Source organism: Corvus kubaryi, unplaced genomic scaffold (genome assembly GCF_017639235.1).
Source record: "Corvus kubaryi isolate FWS band 111438036 unplaced genomic scaffold, C.kubaryi_AGA036_p1.0 66, whole genome shotgun sequence".
NCBI lineage: Eukaryota > Metazoa > Chordata > Aves > Passeriformes > Corvidae > Corvus > Corvus kubaryi.
In genome coordinates, this window is record NW_024582054.1 from 4,738,286 (window position 1) to 4,756,062 (window position 17,777).

Here is a 17,777-nt window from a genome sequence, read left to right on the forward strand (position 1 = left end):
TGATGTTCAAATATGGATATCTAATTGTATTTCTAACACTAGGGAAGAAAAGGAGACTTAAAGCAAAAATGACCATGTTCTTTTCCTTTGCCAGTATGGCAGTCATCTGGATTATTGGAAGGTTAAAAGAAAAGTTAAAAATTCTTTCCACACATCAGGAGTGTATTTGGGGTGACTGTTAGGCAGTTTTACAGCTTATCTTACTATCAGAACTATTTTGCCGCTAGATGGTGTCCAGGCCTAGAATTTAAAAAAAAATTCCTATTCTTGAGGTCAAGAAAAATGTCAGTATTTCTCCAGTTTTTGTATCTTAATCTGGTTTTTACTACAGTCAATCCTGGGCACTTGCATATTGCTCTGGATTCTAAGACATCAGTCCTAATAAGCTGAATTTCTGGCTTTTTTTTTTAATTGAAGGGAAGTGTTAAGTACTAATATTAATTTTTTTTAGTGTTTCCTGTGAAGGCATTTGAAGATTTAAAAGTTGAGGCCCATTTCACTAAACCCAGTGTTATTCTGGGTTTAACAGTGCTGTCTAACAGAGAATGGACCTGTGAACTGCTTCTTGCTGGGAGGATTTTGAGCAAAGAAAAGGGAATTCAGTTATAAGAAGAGTAAAAGAAAGCAGATTGGGACTGGACAATAAAGAAGTCCAATAGTGGAGTTCTGTAACAGATGGCAGACTGTAAAAAAAAAAGGGAGAGGAAATCTGTGAAGTCTCAATCAACAATTGATTTTGTAAGTGAAATACTTGATCAAAAAAATCTAAAATTATACTTCAGGCCTCTATATATTTTAAGAAAAAAACAAACCAAGTCAAACCAAACCTCACTTCTTGCATTCTATCAGGCCAGAAATGCCACTATTATCTTAACAGTGAAGCACCTTGCCTGCCCAGAGTTGTCCAATGGGAACACATCTCTTCTCTTTGACAAGTTGGAATAAATCTGATTCAGCTCCATAAATTTATATTTCTTCAGAGGAATGCCACACTTTGGTAACTCAATAGAATATTTTTCCATGTGATTTTCTAAATAGTATTTGATTTAGGGTCATACTGATTTTTTCAGTGTATAATTCATGGTTTATCAGATGTGTGTCAGAGTCCCAGCTCTACTTTCTTATTCTTAGTGAGTATTGCTTGAGTCCATTCACAGGGCTGGGAGGAGCAGAGAGAACCATTCATGACAGTCAGCTGGCAAGGAGGGGAAAAAGCTTGTTTCTAAATATAATGTAAATTAATCCCACTGCACAGGATGTATTAGGCATATGTAATTTCTGTGTGAAGACATCTGTGTTTGAAAAATTAAGAGCAAATATGCCCAGCTGGTGGCATGGTGAACGGTTGCATGGCAAAACTATATAAAAAATAAAATTTTGTTTGTAGTAAACGGGCACTTGGAGAAAGGGAAGCACAGGCAAACTAACGCAGGAATGATGTCAGATCTTTCTTAGTTGTATAGAGCAAAAAAAAGTCGCAGGACTGTGGGGTAGGTCAGGAAATAATTTCTGCTTTATGAAATAGCTGTTAGTGTGGTGTCTTTCAGCTACAAACTCCCTAATTTCAGCTGTAATGGCAGATGAAAATTGGGGCAAATGGGTAAGAATTTTTTTAAATCAAGAGTGCAAGATAGCCTCAATTTCCAAACAAAAGATAAAGTCTGTCTTCCAACTACTAGTAATTACCACAGGCTTTTAAAATTTTGCTCTCTGTTAAGTGTCATTCATTTTAAATTGTGTGTATTTCTCATTTTTTTCCTCAATAAGCAAGCCAGGGAAAATCAGCTACCCAGTAATTAAGTAAAATTAAAATTGTCCAGTTGGTTGTATAGGTTGCACAGATCTCACATATCCACTATACTACAATATGGCACACCAACTAATTTCTGTTATATCATGCTTATGCATCGTTGGACCATTTCTGCATTGCATTCTTGTCTGGTAGCATTTTGTATGGATATAAGGGTGAAGCCAGGAGGGAATAAGGTTCTTAACACAGCACAGGAGGACATCAGGTTGAGTGTGGAAGATAGGAAGTTGCTCCTGTCAGCTGTTGATGGTGGAGCAGCTTAAAGCCCAGGCCAAATGCTGGAGTTGCTCTAAAACACAATTTTTTTTTCACAACCTCACAAGTGCAAAACTGTCAATCTCCTCCTGGATCTGTCCTTGGCATGTCATGCAGAGATGGCAGGGGTCCTGCAGGTTTCTCCTAAAAGAACCTTGTTAGGGACTAGGGCTGGCTTTCTAAATTAAGCATTTGTGATGTGAAAAGTCACATCTTTGTGACCTTATGTTTTAGTGGCACCAACATACCTGCCTATGCATTGCAGTGCTTGTGGGAAGCCAGACAAAAAAAGAGCATTTGAAGAGCCATGGCTGCACTTACATAGTGAGGTTACCAACAGAAGTGACTGCAGGCTCTCTACAAATAAAGAGGTACAAAGAGGCAAACAGCAATGTTATTTAAAAACAATTCTTAAAACTCTCTTGTTTCCTGTGTTAAGACTGCTGTTTGCAATTAGATTCAGCACAGTGGTCAGGGTTGCTTGAGTAAATCACCCTGTTGCTTGACACAGTCCTCTCATGACAATACAGGTTCAAAATAGCCCTTTTGTGATTGCTTTATAAAACAAGGGGACAGTGGCTATTCCTCTTGTGCCAAGGATGCTGGAGAATAGACAGATTGTTCAGAGAGATAACTGGCTTCACTTGCATTCCAGGCCTTGCAGTGTTTTACTGATAACATCAGATTTGCTCTCCGAGGGTGACTGGCATGAGGCCTTGTATAAAGTGGCCAGGGGATCCACTAGATATGATCCTTTGTTGGCAAAGGAGATTCAGGATCCCATGCTTCTACTAATGGTTTCATATATGTTGATGATGTGGGCATCCAATATTTTTACCTCATCTATATCTATTCCTTCTATTTCCTTTCTCTATAGAAGTGGTCAAAACATTGGTCCCGAGGTCATGGGGGACTCTCATGGAGGTCATGTAAAATCCTTGGTTTAAAAAATTTGGTTATATTTTGGTTCTAAGTAGAACAAGCTGGTCCCTTAGGAACTGTGATTCAAAAAGTTACTAACTTTGAAAAGACTTATATTCCTGTTATGGTTAGAGCAGTACATCTGGACATTCTTTTTTCAGTTTTTCAATTTCCTAGCTTAGGTTTGAAAGGTAATGCTACACTTTGTGGCCATATTTTCCTGACATGGGAACAATCCAGGGTTCTGAAGTTGCAGATGCAATATTCTTTAAACTTGTTTTCCTTCCAAGGATCTTGAAGAATCTCAGGTTCTTTGAGAAGATTGGTTTTAAAATAGAGGCCAGGAATTCAGGCAAGTCAAGTGTACTGAAGCAAAATAAGTGGGTTTGGTTATTTTCTTGATTGGCTGAAATGATCTTGATGGCTGTGGAAGGACCGTAGTTTATCAAAAGGGAGAAAATTATTGTTCCTGTCTAGAAATTCTCTCCATTTAGTGGGATAGAAAATACAAAAGGTGAGGTGGGAAAAAGTGGCAGGGGGTATGAAGAACTGGAAGATTATCAGTGCAATGCTTTTTTATCTTCCTTCAAGTAAGCATATCTGAAAGAAATGCAAGTGGGAATACAAGACCATTAGCATGATGCAGTTACTTTAGAATCTCCCTGCAGACAATAAACATATCAAATACTAAGGACAACAGTAAAATAGAAGTCAAAATGGAAATACATTAATGATAATTTCGCATAGTGATTTTAACATTAAAAATACCATCATATCACATAAATTATGCTTTCTGTAAGTATAATTTTTAATTTCCTCATATATATTTTCTACCTTGCTCCACCTTCAGAGCAAGTCACAGTAGCTGCTGCCAGTGGATTATGTAGGCAGGTTGTGGCCTTGGACTAACTGTAAGTGGTGCTGCAATAAAAGCCAGTGACTTACCTGTTCCTGCAAGAAAATCTTTGTTCACTTTCTGAGACTAAGCTGCTATGAACTAGCTCCTTCCATAAAATTTTTCCTACCTTGTAACTATACATGGTTGGGAACAGAAACCATGTAGACAAGTATCACTTTAAATGAAAGGCCTTCCAATATAATTTAAATCTATGCTCTGCAGGGAGCTACCCTGTGCTGGGCAAATTCCTGCTTTGTGTATTTCATTTGACCTGATAAATCTCTTACATAATTATACTTCTGAATCAATAGTTACGATGAAAGTAGGAATGTGTGAATGAGAATTCTAAGAATAGGAGTGAGAAACAACTTTAAATTAGGGAGCTCTCCTGTTTTATGAAGGGAAAAGAAAGTTAGGCATATAGCAAACCTTGTTCCAAGGTAGTTCATTTGCAGCAGACACTTCATTTTGGATATAAAACATTTGGTTGCACATATGTACAAACTGAAATTGAAAGAAATGTTCTAAAATGACAAATTAAATATTTTCCCACTATTTTTAACTGGACTGCAATTGTTATTTTAATCACTGAATTTTGAAGTTGGTAGCTAAAATGTTAGAAAAGGTTGGATTTGGTTTCAGGAAGTTTACTTTTTGTTTTAGTTTTATGGTCTTCTTTCATCTATAAAGGTTATTCCATCAGTCTCATGGCTACACTCATACAAACTAAAATAAAAAGAATTACCAAGTATTGCGAGAATTTATCTGTGCTTGAGCAGGTTTTGGCCCACATGGTCTTCAGAGGTCCCTTCCAGCCTCAACCATTCTGTGTTTCTGTGATAAACGTGCACATTTCCTCAAGCTGTGTAAGCCAAAATGTATCCTGATATATCCATATTCTTTCTGGAGAAGAATAGGTAAACATACATCTTAATATAAAAACAGTATTTAATAGCTTCCTATCACGGGTTGCCAAAAATGTTTCCAATTAACCACTTTTTTGGAATGTGGTTTGTCTTTTGGAAGAATAAGTTCTGTGAAAAACTCTTTCGTCAAAATATTTTGAAAAACAATAATAAAGAGAGTTGGGAGAGTTGGGAATGTAATCTGGTGTTTCAACACAAGAAGTTTTTCCTATTCATCATGTTCACGGAGAGAGTGACTTTTTCAGTTAGTTGTTTTTAATGAACGATTTTATTGGCTAAAGCCTAGTTTCTAACCTTTTTTGTGGCTTCCTGATTTGTTTTTTCATAAAGAAGGCTGCCATCTCCTTCCCTGTGACAATGCAGGGAGCGTGGGTGGGGTACACAGAGGCTCTCTGCTAGGAAGGATGGCTGAATTCCTGGAACCTGCTCTGGAGGGAGGTGAGCAAGCAGAGGATGGCAGGTTGTGAGGAGGAGGATTTTGCTGGAGTGCAGACTTTGTTTTGATTCAATTGTGTACTGATTAAAGTTAACAAAAATGTAAGGTGGATGTCATACCCATCTAATGGATTGAGTTCCATGAATTAATTGACAAACAGCAGTATTTATTCTTTTTTTTTTGGATGACTGCATGGCAAATACATTTCTTAGATAACTGTTTCTGGTTTCCATGGTGATCTTACTTCTGCTTGTTAAAGGTATTTTTAAGAATCTTTCACATTCTTTGAAGAGCTAAGCTCTTGCTAAGAGCTAGTACTTCAGGACTATCTCAGCTGTTGATGCCTGCATAAACACATTGTGTCTGGCAGTGAAATTCAGGGAGTACAGATTGGAGGAGAAGCAAAAGTAATTTTTGCTGCTCTGAATCAGACTAATGTACTCTGATAACATTTCATGGTCAGAGAATGTTACTGTTTGTAGATTGAGTAAACTTGAACCACAGTAAAGGCTAGAAGGACTTCTGGACAGCATGCCATTGTATTTACTTTCTCAGTGTACTTCCATGCAACTTAATGTACTGTGTGGCTCCTTATCTATGATGTGTCTCAATTTAAAAAAAAAGTAGGGGATGACTGGAAACAACCATTTTTTCAATCTCATACAATAGAGTTGGTATATAGTACGTGGAGATTTATTGAATGCTGATAGTTATGATAATAACAGGATAAAATGAACTCTGATTGTGGCAGGCTTTAAACATGTTTCTAATGTGAAAAGAGCTGCTTCTCATGCAGTGGTTACCTTTAATATTTCCTACTTCTTTTTTACTTGGAGAAATGGTCAAAGGCACAGATGAGCTCCTTATGGGGAGCAGCTGAGGTTTGTTCAGCTTGGAGGAGAGAAGGCAAAGGGGTGACCTCATTGCAGCCTACACCTTCCTCAAGGGGAGCAGCAGAATGGGAGGTGCTGATCTCCTCTCTCTGGTGACCAGCAAAGGGACATGAAGAAATGGAATCAAACTGCATTGGGGAAGCTCAGATGGGACATTAGGAAGATGTGCTTCACTGAGAGGGTGATTGGTCACTGGAACAGGCTCCCCAGAGGAGTGGTCACAGCACCAAGCCTGACAGGGTTCAGGGAGTTTCTGGATGATGTTCTTAATCATAGGGTTTAGTTGTAGGCAGTCTTGAGAGGAGCAGGGAGTCAATGAACCTCACTTCCAACTTCAGCTATTCTATTCTATTCTAAGGTTGATATTTATGTCCTGCTCAGTCAGTCTGTGTACTGAGAAGGTTGTCAAATAATGTCAGGTATCATAAGGGTTTTATGCAGACACAGCTCACTCTCTGAGAAGACCAAAGATATGCTTTTCCTTTTTAAATTAAAAACTCTTCATCTTTCTGCGTTAGTGGTAGAACTTGGCAATATGGGATATGCTTTGTGACATGTGATTGTTTATAAATGACACTCATGTCCCTGACAGTATTGACTTATAGGAAATTGCAAGATGGTGCATTTTCCAGCTGCTTGTTCACTCCAGCTTTTCTTGGATGCCTCCCAGCTAACCAGTACAAACCCCTTAGGAAGTCTGAATCCAAAGTAATGTAGCTCTAGACCAGTTATCCAGCAGAAACCCTTCTTGAAACTAACCCATGGTAGAAAATGACAGCTTTGCCCACTGTGAGGATGTGCAACAGCCCAGTATAGTTGTAACCTCAGGAGAATAAATTTTTCCCAGGTTCATCAGTGAATGACTAATAGATGGAGAGTGGAAAAGAGCCTCTAGACATTGTGAAAAGATTCATAGCACAATTGGTATTCAGAGCACAACTGCTTGTTGAATTGCCTTGTTGCCTGGAACAGTGTTATCCTCTTCCATGGAAAGGAGTTGCTGGGGAAAAGTGAGGAACAATGAAATGGGAAATGTTTGCAGTTTTGTTCCAAAGCTTCTTATATTTGATACCATGCAAAGTTTCTGGTGTAATTTTTCCTCTGCTTTGGGATGCATGAAGGGAAATACCTGATTTGAGGGTGTCAGCAGAAAGATCTACCAGTCTATACTAAAGCTTATCTGGTTCATTAGAGCAGTTTATTAATAGATAAATTACTTATAGTTGCGAATGAAAAAATAATGTTTCCCTGAGGGATATTCCCTGACTAATTTTCCAGTGTCCCAAGTGGACACTTCTGTCTGCTTATCCCTTTTTGCCTTTCAGGCTCTGACTTTATTTTCTGTTTGAAGAGTTCTTCCTTATCTTTGAACCAATACTTTTTTTTTACACACTTCATTCTTCCCATTTAGGATCAGTCAGAACCAGAGCTAATTTCATTTCCCTGTGACTCTGATGTATAAATGACAATATGACATAATTTGTAGAAGTAATTCAACAGCTGAGAATATGGAGTCTTGAATGAAGCTCCTCTGCAGGACCCTGAAGAGTAGCTCAGTAGTTCTCTAGAGGCTTCTGAAGTATTAATGAAAACACTTCTGATTTCTTAGAGTTTTCCATTCTTCATTTATATTAATTCTAATGCAGGTGAAACTTGCTTGGGAATTAAGGTTATAATCAATGCAATTGAAACTAGATGAAAGATCTAAATTAATGTAAAACAAACAAACAAACAGAAACACACACACAAAAAGCCTGTTTTCTCCCCTCTCCAGGGCATTGTAAAAATATACTATTACTGTTAGAAGTACTTTCTAATAGCTGGGGAGTTGGAGATACTTTTGAAAGCAAGTGGTTTGATTAACTGAGTATCTCCTAGCAACTTTGGAAGCTTAAATACAACTGATTGAATACTGCCTGAGGAATACCTTGTCAAGCCCAAAGCACCTGCCAAAACCAGGTGATGATTCCTTTCTTTAAAAGACATCAGATAGTAGAGATGTAACTCAATATTTTGTCAGTATCGAGAAGGAATTTGCATAAAACACCTGACACAATATATAGAAAATTGAATCCCAAAGGATATTCAAGTACTGCAGACCAAAATAGGAGGTCTGTGAGGTAGATTTTAAAGTTAATATTGTATGCTTCTGTTGAAACAGTGCTGTTTTATGAAGAAGCAAGCAGAACTAGACCTTTTGCTAGTTCTTGGTACTTGCCACTTGCTTTTACACATTGGCCATGTGAACAAGAATATGATATTGCTGGTATTTTACGTGGCCAGCCATAGGAAAACTCTACTTGGCACATAAAAACTTGGGGGTTTTTATTGATTGGAGGAGAAATCAAGGCAAAGAATGATAGTGCCAACAGAGAGAAGTGTTGGGGGACTGCAGCTGCTTTTCTGTATCTCAATCAGCAGCTTAAGATGCTGTTTTCTCTCATTATGTCTATTTGTAGGTAACCTACAAAAACGCTAACAAATCTGCCACATAAATCAATTACACTTCAACTCAAAAGAACTTCTGGTAAGTGTCAACAATATAGAGTAATCACAACATGGCTGTTGATATGGTCTGCAGTAAGAACAATTTAACTTTGCTTGGAGGTGGGAAGCTAAACTCTACTTTGCATGCTGTCCAGCTACAGAGAATAAATGGAGTTGTCTTGTCAGGCAGTATTTGTATGCTGGTAGCTATGCTTTGACTGATCTGGTGGTACTGCACAGTACAGCTTTGGGAGAAATAAAATAAAGGAGAAAAATAACGTCTGTGAAGTCAGGGTTGGAAAGCTGGGACCAGGTTACATGATTTTGAATATGTGTGCCCCACTTAGCTGTGTTAGCAGAAATCCTGCCTCCATAGATCAGAGGGGCTGAAGAACTTGATCTAGACAGGCTGAAGCAGTTGGGGTTGTTCAGCCTGGAGAAGAAAAGGCTCCTGGGAGACCTCATTGGAGCCTTCTAGGACTTCAAGGGGGCTACAAGAGAGCTGGAGAGGGACTTTGAACAAGGGCATACAGTCATAGAACAAAAGGGAACGGCTTTAAGCTGAAAGAGGGCAGGTTTAGATTGGATATTAGCTAGAAGTTCTCTACTGTGAGAGTGGTGAGGCACTGGAACAGGTTGCCTACAGACATTGTGGATGCCTCATCCCTGGATGTGTTCAAGGCAAGGTTAAATGAGACTTTGAGCAACCTGGTCTAGTGGAAGGTGTCCCTGCTCATGGCAGGGGCATTGGGACGAGATGTTATTAGAGGTCCCTTCCAACCCAAACTATTCCATGATTCTATGATCTTTCTAAAGACAGATTCTTAAAGGAGAGATAAAATCCTATGAGTTTTATGGTATCTTGATATGCATTAGAAAGGCCCCATGCTGTAAGAACAGATCACTTAATTTACTCTTGGGCTGATGCTGTGTGAGATAGAATCATAGGGAAATTTGTGATGGAGAACTTGTGTCTGTCATATGATATTTCTTTCTGAGATCTGGATGGAATGCAATGATAAGGGAAAAATACTGTCATAGCTAATCCTGGTTTTTTTCTGTACTTCTGTTTCACTGCCATCCATCCAGACTATTTGAAACAAATGTATAGGGCTTGCAGATCCAAAACAGTGGGTTGCATTCTGTGTATTCTTCTGTGAAGTTACGTGCATCAAGTCTTTTCTGTTCTGTTTGTCCCATTTGTTTTGTTATTAGGTACATAGAGAATGTCTTGGGGGAGGGTGGAAAGGTAGATTTCTTCTGTATGTGGCTTTACACAGGCCTGTCTGTGCCACTGAAATGTCAGTGAAAAGAAAAGCAAGCTGCTGTGATCCACTTACAAACAGATTAAAACTACATACTTATATTTATATTTTAATTATATTTGTATTTACTTAGTGTATTTTTATCTTTAAAAAAGATTTCTGTACTATTTATTAAAATATAAGCACTTTAGCCAATGTCTGTATTTGAATACTCAGGATGGACCATTTAATACAGGAATCAACGTAAGTATCTAAAAATATGGTTTGGATAATTATCTTAGGCGTTTGCCTCTGAAATCCCCTAATACATTTATTACCAGAAGCCGGGAGGAGGCAGCTGGGGTGTGATTGTTTTCGGCCTTCTGATTTATAAAGCCACTAGCCATTACAGACTTCCTAGTTTGAGCAGCATGAGGCTGCAAATCAGTGATACCTGGCAAACTCCAAACAATTATTTTTCTTTGCAGTACTAGGGAACATTCAGATATGTTAAGATTATTGTTATTGGGGTTTGGGGATAGTTGTTTGTTTGTCTGTTTTCCTTTTTTTATGCTTCCTGTCTCTACTCACAGGTAACATCATGGTGCTGTGGTCGACTTGCAGAACATCGCTACTTAAATCTGTAACAAACCGATTCATTAAGAATTTGGCCTGCTCGGGGATCTGTGCCAGCCTAGTCTGTGTGCCTTTTGACATTGCTCTTAGTGCCAGTCCACACTGCTGCTGGTGGATCTATACGATGCTCTTCTGCAGAATTGCCAAGTTTCTGCACAAAGTCTTCTGCTCAGTGACCATCCTAAGTTTTCCAGCCATTGCTCTTGACAGGTAATGGGGAAAATTTGCCATGATCCTGGATTTTTCTTTCTTCTTTCTCTGTCTTGATAAATGTGGTATCACTGTCTGTAATGCACACCAGTGTTGCCACTGGAACAGCATTATCATTTGCCCTTCTCCAAGAAGACTTGTGATCTGCCTCACAAAAAACACAAACTCCTACCACTTATAATGATAAGTGTGAAGAGTTAGGTCTGTCATGAAAACTCTGTGAGCTTAAAAGTCCACAGCAGTACTCTAGTAGTAAGCAAACAGCCAATCAGTGTCTGAAATTTGAAGTGCATGTCAGAGATGCACTTTTTTATTTAACTGCACACAGAATATTCAATGTTCAGCAATGCTTTTGCTCAGGGCCTTGCCAGCCACAGTTTGTGCAAAGCAAAACACCATTGTGCTTCCAATAGATGGATACATGTAATTTGTGACCAACAGCTTTTTCCAAATATCCAGAAAAAATCTGCTATAAAGCAACTTTTAAAACAATGAGTCTGGCCTTTGAATGTGACATGTGCCTCCATCATGTCTTTTGAAATTTTGAGTGTGTGCAATGTCCTGTCTAGTTTACAAGTAAGTAAATGGTGAAATTTTCAAAATAATATTCATATGCATCAGCCAAAGTGATGTATTGAAAGAAATTTTCACCACCAAAAATATAGCTTGACATTTAAATATTCAGGTTTTTTCTACAGACAGACCTGAAAAGGCAGACCTTTGGGGGGTTTTTTGTGTTGTTTTTGTTTTGTTTTTCCTTTCATAAACAGGTAGTCAGTTGGCAACTCAGTTAGGGATTTGGAGCTTTATGCTCAGATGGCTCCTGAGAGGTTTCTCTTAAGCAGTATGCTCATTAAAATAATTTTTTTTTTTTTTTTTGACAGATACTACTCTGTTTTGTACCCTCTGGAAAGAAAAATATCTGATGCAAAATCCCGAGACCTGGTTATCTATATCTGGGCCCATGCAATAGTGGCCAGCATTCCAGTATTTGCTGTGACCAATGTGTCTGATATTTATGCCATGTCCACTTGCTCTGAATCTTGGAGTTACTCCCTTGGCCACCTGATATATGTCATCATCTATAATATCACCACTGTGATTGTACCAGTGGCTGTGGTATTTCTCTTTATGATTCTTATTCGCAGAGCGCTGAGTGCCAGCCAGAAGAAAAAAGTCATCATAGCTGCATTAAGGACCCCTCAGAATACAGTTTCTATCCCATATGCCTCCCAGAGAGAAGCTGAGCTCCATGTCATGCTGCTTTCTATGGTTACGATATTTATCTTCTGCAGTGTCCCCTACGTGACTTTGGTGATTTACCGCACTATACTCAATATTTCAGATATATCAGTCTTCTTGCTTCTCACTGCTATTTGGTTGCCCAAGGTCTCTTTGCTAGCCAACCCTTTATTATTTTTAACTGTTAACAAATCAGTACGGAAGTGTTTAGTGGGGACAATAGTACAGCTGCACCGAAGGTTTAGCAGGAGAAACATTGTCAGCTCGGGTGGTATTGCAGATGATAATCTGGAGCCCAGTGTCCATTCAGGAAGCCAGCTTCTGGAGATGTTTCACATTGGGCAACAACAAATCTTCAAGCCTACGGAAGATGAGGAGAATGAGACCAAATCCATTGGCTCTGGTGACTTTCAACGGAAAGAAATTCCTACCGCCAGTTTAGAGCTAGGACAGACTTTGGTTCACAGGTTTATACCACAGACGATTGCAGACTCTGCAGCTCAGGTGGCCCTAGCTGTGCCCACAGAGGCTGACACAGTAAATGACAAGTATTCCATGCAGTTTGGTTTTGGACCCTTTGAGCTGCCTCCACAGTGGCTCTCAGAAAACCGAAACAGTAAGAAGCGACTCCTGCCTCCTTTGGGGAATACCCCTGAAGAGCTAATCCAGACAAAACAGCCTAAGTGTAAAGCAGAAAGAAAAGTCAGCAGAAACAATAAAGTCAGTATCTTTCCCAAGGTGGATTCCTAGTAAGAGCAGGAGTTTTAAGTGACAGAGGAAGGTCACTTTCTATTACATGTTTGATCCCATGGATCTTTATTATGTTGAAATTTGTTACAGCCTGATTTTTTTTGCCAAATATAAGTTAAATGAACAAACAAAAGAAAAACATATATACAAATGTTCCTCATTAATATGAAATACTTCATGAAAATAATATATCAAATGACGGAAATTTGTAATTTTATCTCTGAAATCCTTACAATGATACCTGTCTTATTATTAACTTTCGAAAGTACATATGGATTTGGCAACTCTTTTTATAGCTGGATTATGGAAATATGGCAGTTGGTTTTCTGGGAAACCTCATGGTATATTAAAATGGACTGGGTATCAAAGTAACTTAACAGGAGAGGCTGTAGAGAGCAGAAGACATGCAGCATGGGTAAGTCCTACTCTCCTGCAAGTAGACACAGCAAGATTCTGCACATTTCATTAATGAAGTAAGATGGACTATTAAGTGCATTTGTTTTCTGTTAAGCACATTTATTTGATCAGTGTTAAAACTTGCTGGATGTTTTTGCACAAATTAGTTACCAAGCGTTTGCCAAACATCTAAATTATTTTAAAACCTAAACCGATGTTTTTTGGCTTAAAACATCCACAAAGCCAAGAATACCCAAATCATCATGTGTGTTAAACCTGAGAAAGACTTTTTTTTATAAAGATCCCACATATAGTCCTGTAGTTATAAGTAAAAACTGGTTTGGAGACCATGAAGGACAAATCCAAATATATATGTGCTAAGAATCCTGTGATAAAGGGCATGTACAAATGTCCCTAAAGTGTAATGTATGTATTAAGTAACTGTGGGGTAAGCCTTCAAATAAACTAAGCTGCTGGTGCACTCTGCTGTTTTCTTACGGGACAGCTAGCAAATGAAAGAAGTGGGGGTGAAATGCTAGTAGCCTTTCTCTGAGTACGACAGTCTCAGTTTCCAAGTCTGTCTCTCACTCACACACAGAGAGACTCACAGAGAGGGATTCTGAGTGTTTCAGTGACAACTGAACTGTTGGGTGAAGAAGCTGGTAACAGACCTCAAAAGGCAAAGGTTTATTAATGCTGTTGCTCCATATTGCCAGAGGTAGAGAGGTTTTCCCCCTATCTTCACAGATACAGATACCAACCATGCTGCTCCACCCTTCTTGCAGAGTAGAGCGCCCAGTGTATGAACACAAGACTTGCAAATCTGGTGCCTAATTCCTGAGTCACAGTCATGCCAACCCTGGTATCAGCTCAGCAGCCTTTCTGTGAGAGTTCAGGCATTGTGCTGCCGCTTGCCTCCCAGCGTAATCACAGGCATATTGTCTCATTTATACTGAATGTGAACTTTAAACTATGTCTGTTAGGTGACCTAAAACTATTGCAGCCCTGGTATTTTCATTCTTGTTCAGTTGCAAATAGTCTTTCATCTGCACTCACTGTTGTCTCTGTGGGTAGTTTCTTAAAAGCACAATCTCGTAACACCTGTTTACTCCTTGTGGTTTTCCTGTACTTCAGCCCTTTGCTGCATGCTGAACCTTTATCTGTGGTTACTGTCTGTTTATGAAAGTAGTTTTCTTTAAAGCATATTTTAAAAGGGACAAGGTGAAGAATCTTGAAAAGTTCACAGTAACTTACTAAATCCAACCAGTTAATCTTAAAAGTGAGAAAAAATTCTGCTAAAGCAGAATGTACCTTTTCTTCCTTTGACATGTTTGAAGGAAGTCACCAGCTTCTGATGGCTCCAAGGTGGTATTTCTACAAGTCATTAAAAGCAAATGTTTTAATAAAAATGTATTTAAAGAAAAGTGTATAAATTAGTGTGTAAAATATATTTTTCTCCATTTCCTCTGTGGTTTCAGTGCACTTCATTTCTTGCTAGTTCAAGAGCTTCTCAGCTTGGGAGTGAGGAACAGTCTTCAATGGGTGGTGGGAGCCTGAGCTGCCCTTCTTAGATACAGAGATGAGAAGATAGACATAGCTTGCCTGAAATCAGACAGAAGAAAGATTCCAGAAAAAATTCGTCCTTCTGTGGCAGAGGTGGAGAAGTACCACAGCACACATTTTTTTTGAGTGTCAATAAAAAGTAATTTAATGGAGTGTTTGTTTTTCCAAAGTTAGTGAAAGAACAGGTGCCATTGAGAAAATCTTGAAAATCTAAAAATCAAAGTAGGAGTTGTAGTTTCCTTATGAATTTTAGCTAAGTTTAACATTCATGTCCCACTTACATATAGGTACTGCTCAAAATCTCTGTGATTACTGAATGTGGATAAATGTTGACTCAGATCTGAAGTCCTTTGAGGAAAGCAAACTTGGTTTTGTCCTTTTCAACTCTCATGTTGAATGAAATACCACTGATAAATTTAAAGAGTTAAATTGTATATAAGTTTGTGTTATATCTGGAAAGTGAAGGGTTTGTGATGGGTTTTTGCTGTTGAGAAAAAAATACGTCTTTCTTTCAAAAAGAATACATGTAAAAACTTGATTGTATTTTTTTTAGCTGATTGTATCCAAAGACATGGAAACCCTTCAACAAAAAATTAACTACAATGGCTTTCTGTGCCTCAAGAATTAGTTGAGAATATTTTTTTAGTCCATCTTTCAGCAATTTATCCATGCAAATGTTTAAAAGAAGTGGAAAAAATTCACAAAAGCACATCTTTTTTACAGAAAAAATAATCTGTGTAAAATTCACAAAGTAGCCTCTATGCTAGAATTGCCATCAGAAGACAGTAATCCAGGAAACTTTTTATGCAAGATGGAATATTTCACTTGTAGAGTTTCATTTTTAACTCAGTTTAAGACAGTAGTAGCTTTGAGTCATTACTGGTGTCTCTTGGATTGTTGCTCAAATAATCTGACTGGGCAAAATGTTTTCCAGTCTCCAACATGGAAAAAAAAAATCAAGTCTTGTTATAACATCACATAAAAGTTAGGCAGAAGTGAGTTTTGGGGTGGTTTTTGGTTTTTTGGTTGGTTGGTTTTTTTTGTAATGATGGTAGTTTTTAACCACCATAGGTGTTGGTAAAATAAATGTTTCTAGATTATTGAAGAACAAATGTGAAATACAAAGCAAAGTCATGGGACTTTTAAGAAGAAAAAGCCTGGGGTAATTTGGCTTGTGCAAATAGATTTAAAGGCTGAATCTTACTACTGGAGAATAAACTTGGAGGAAGGAAAGATAGAACCCATTATTCTAGCACAAGGGAGGAAAATAGAGCTCACATTAAACAAAGAAGGAAGTTGTTTAGAAAGGATGAAAAGACAACGAGGACAATGTCAGTTTATTGTTCTGAGATATCCTTAAGAAATATTGTTAAATTCAAACAAACATCATGTAAAAATTAAAAAAACCCCAAACCCGAACCCAATGAAAAACCAAAACAGTCCTTCAGTACTAGATAATGGTATGTTGGTGGAATACTTAAAAACATGTATTTTCTCTGTGAGGAGAAAGTGGACGATTTTTAAAAGGAACCATAAGAAATACCAAATGAGATCCAGTTCCTGAATATACATCTGTTAATGCAAACCAGGGTTTCTCTAGCAGCAGTTCTGCATCCCAAGGTTCCCTATGCCTAAGCATAATGCGCTGAGATGGTGATTTACTCCAAAAACTCCTTTGTGCACACTACTTGACTAAGCGGTATTATAACTTCTTGGCCTCCATTTCTGTAAAACTAAACCCTCTCCTTTTTGCCTGGATCACATCCTAAGCCACAGAAGAATGTCCTGAGACACTTGCAGGGTTGAATTGTTTGGGTTGCTTGGCACCTTTTTGGTTGCAAACTCCCAACACTCTGCACCTGTAGCACTAAGGCATTTCAGCACAACCCAGTCCATCTTGAGCTTCTGCTTCCACACTCTGCTCTCATCCTGCAGCAGCAGGTGTGGCAATATGGACGGCAGTTTTGTCAAGACAGGAGCTTTTCCAATGCAAGTCAAGGATTAAAACCTGGCTTTAATAAACAATGGGAGTTTTACCATTGACTCTGGCCTTAGCATTTTAGTTTGGCCTGTCTCCCTTGGCTGACACGTTGCTCTGCTGTACCACTACTGTTGATGATTGCTGTATCACTGCAGAGCTCTACTCATCCTCACTGAGGGTTCTGGGAAAATTTGAATATAGCCCAAAATTCATGGCTCTTTGCCCTTAACTTGGCACATGCCAGTCAAAAAATACTACTGCATAATCACTTGTTTGCAAGAAAAGAGTCTGTTTATTGCCTAATATTTAGAGGAATTAATATAGTGAATATTAGCTCTGCATGTCAACCTGAGTACTGGAACTGCTACAGTCTGCCTTAGAAATATTGCTTATGGTAAATAAAAAGCACTTCAGGTAAGTACATAGAAGGACATTAAAAAATAACCAAAGATAACTAACTACTGAGCATTAAAAATGTTGATATTTTTTTCTCAACATGTATGAGACAATGAAATGAAAGTTGTTTCGCTACCTATTTGTGTATTAAAAGGCTTTTCAGAAGAGGAGTATGAAGGTAAGCAGTGGTAATTTGGAACAAGTTCCCTGTATTTCCCCCCTCATTTGTGTTTCTTTTTGACTGGATTAGGGAGAAGAGGATGATTGAATTGTTACTATGACAGCTGTGTTCTGAGTATCAAGACGGCTTGTCTAAATGTGGTTTCATCATGTTATAACCCATCTTTTAGGATGAAAAGCACATCTTGGAGTGCTTTTCTTGCTGTGCACTTCCTAGACACAAGAGTTTTTTCCATTGCAACCTTTTTATTTTTTTTAAACTCATATTTCAGAGAAGTATCTAGTTTATCTCAGAACAAAATTGACCTGTTCCTGGAAAGGCAAAAAAGAAAGCACAGCCTTGATTCTGCTTTTTTAGTTCAAGCTTCAGTATAAGTACACCTGCCACCTATAACAATATTTGAGATTATGTAATATTTAATGTTATTAACATTATTTATTAAAGTTATTTAATGTTACTAAAGTTCAGTTCTTATTGGAGAGGAAGACTCTCATGACCTGATTTACAGGATTTGAGATTAACTCTGCGAACCTCTTCTTTTCATCTCTGGAT

At 38.2% G+C, this 17,777-nt stretch overlaps 1 protein-coding gene across 2 annotated transcripts in view; it reads left to right on the plus strand.

Annotated features, from left to right (window-relative positions):
- Positions 1-17,157, plus strand: part of GPR176 (G protein-coupled receptor 176) — a 38,089-nt gene extending 20,932 nt beyond the window's left edge. The window contains exons 2-4 of one of the 2 annotated variants that reach the window (XM_042048474.1): positions 8,599-8,666; positions 10,464-10,716; positions 11,601-17,157. In XM_042048474.1, the coding sequence (XP_041904408.1) occupies positions 10,472-10,716; positions 11,601-12,708 (1,353 nt within the window). In that variant the 5' untranslated portion in view covers positions 8,599-8,666; positions 10,464-10,471 and the 3' untranslated portion in view covers positions 12,709-17,157. The remainder of the gene's footprint in view (positions 1-8,598; positions 8,667-10,463; positions 10,717-11,600) is intronic. The other variant, XM_042048473.1, reaches the window with a different exon arrangement.
- Positions 17,158-17,777: the final 620 nt, after the last annotated feature.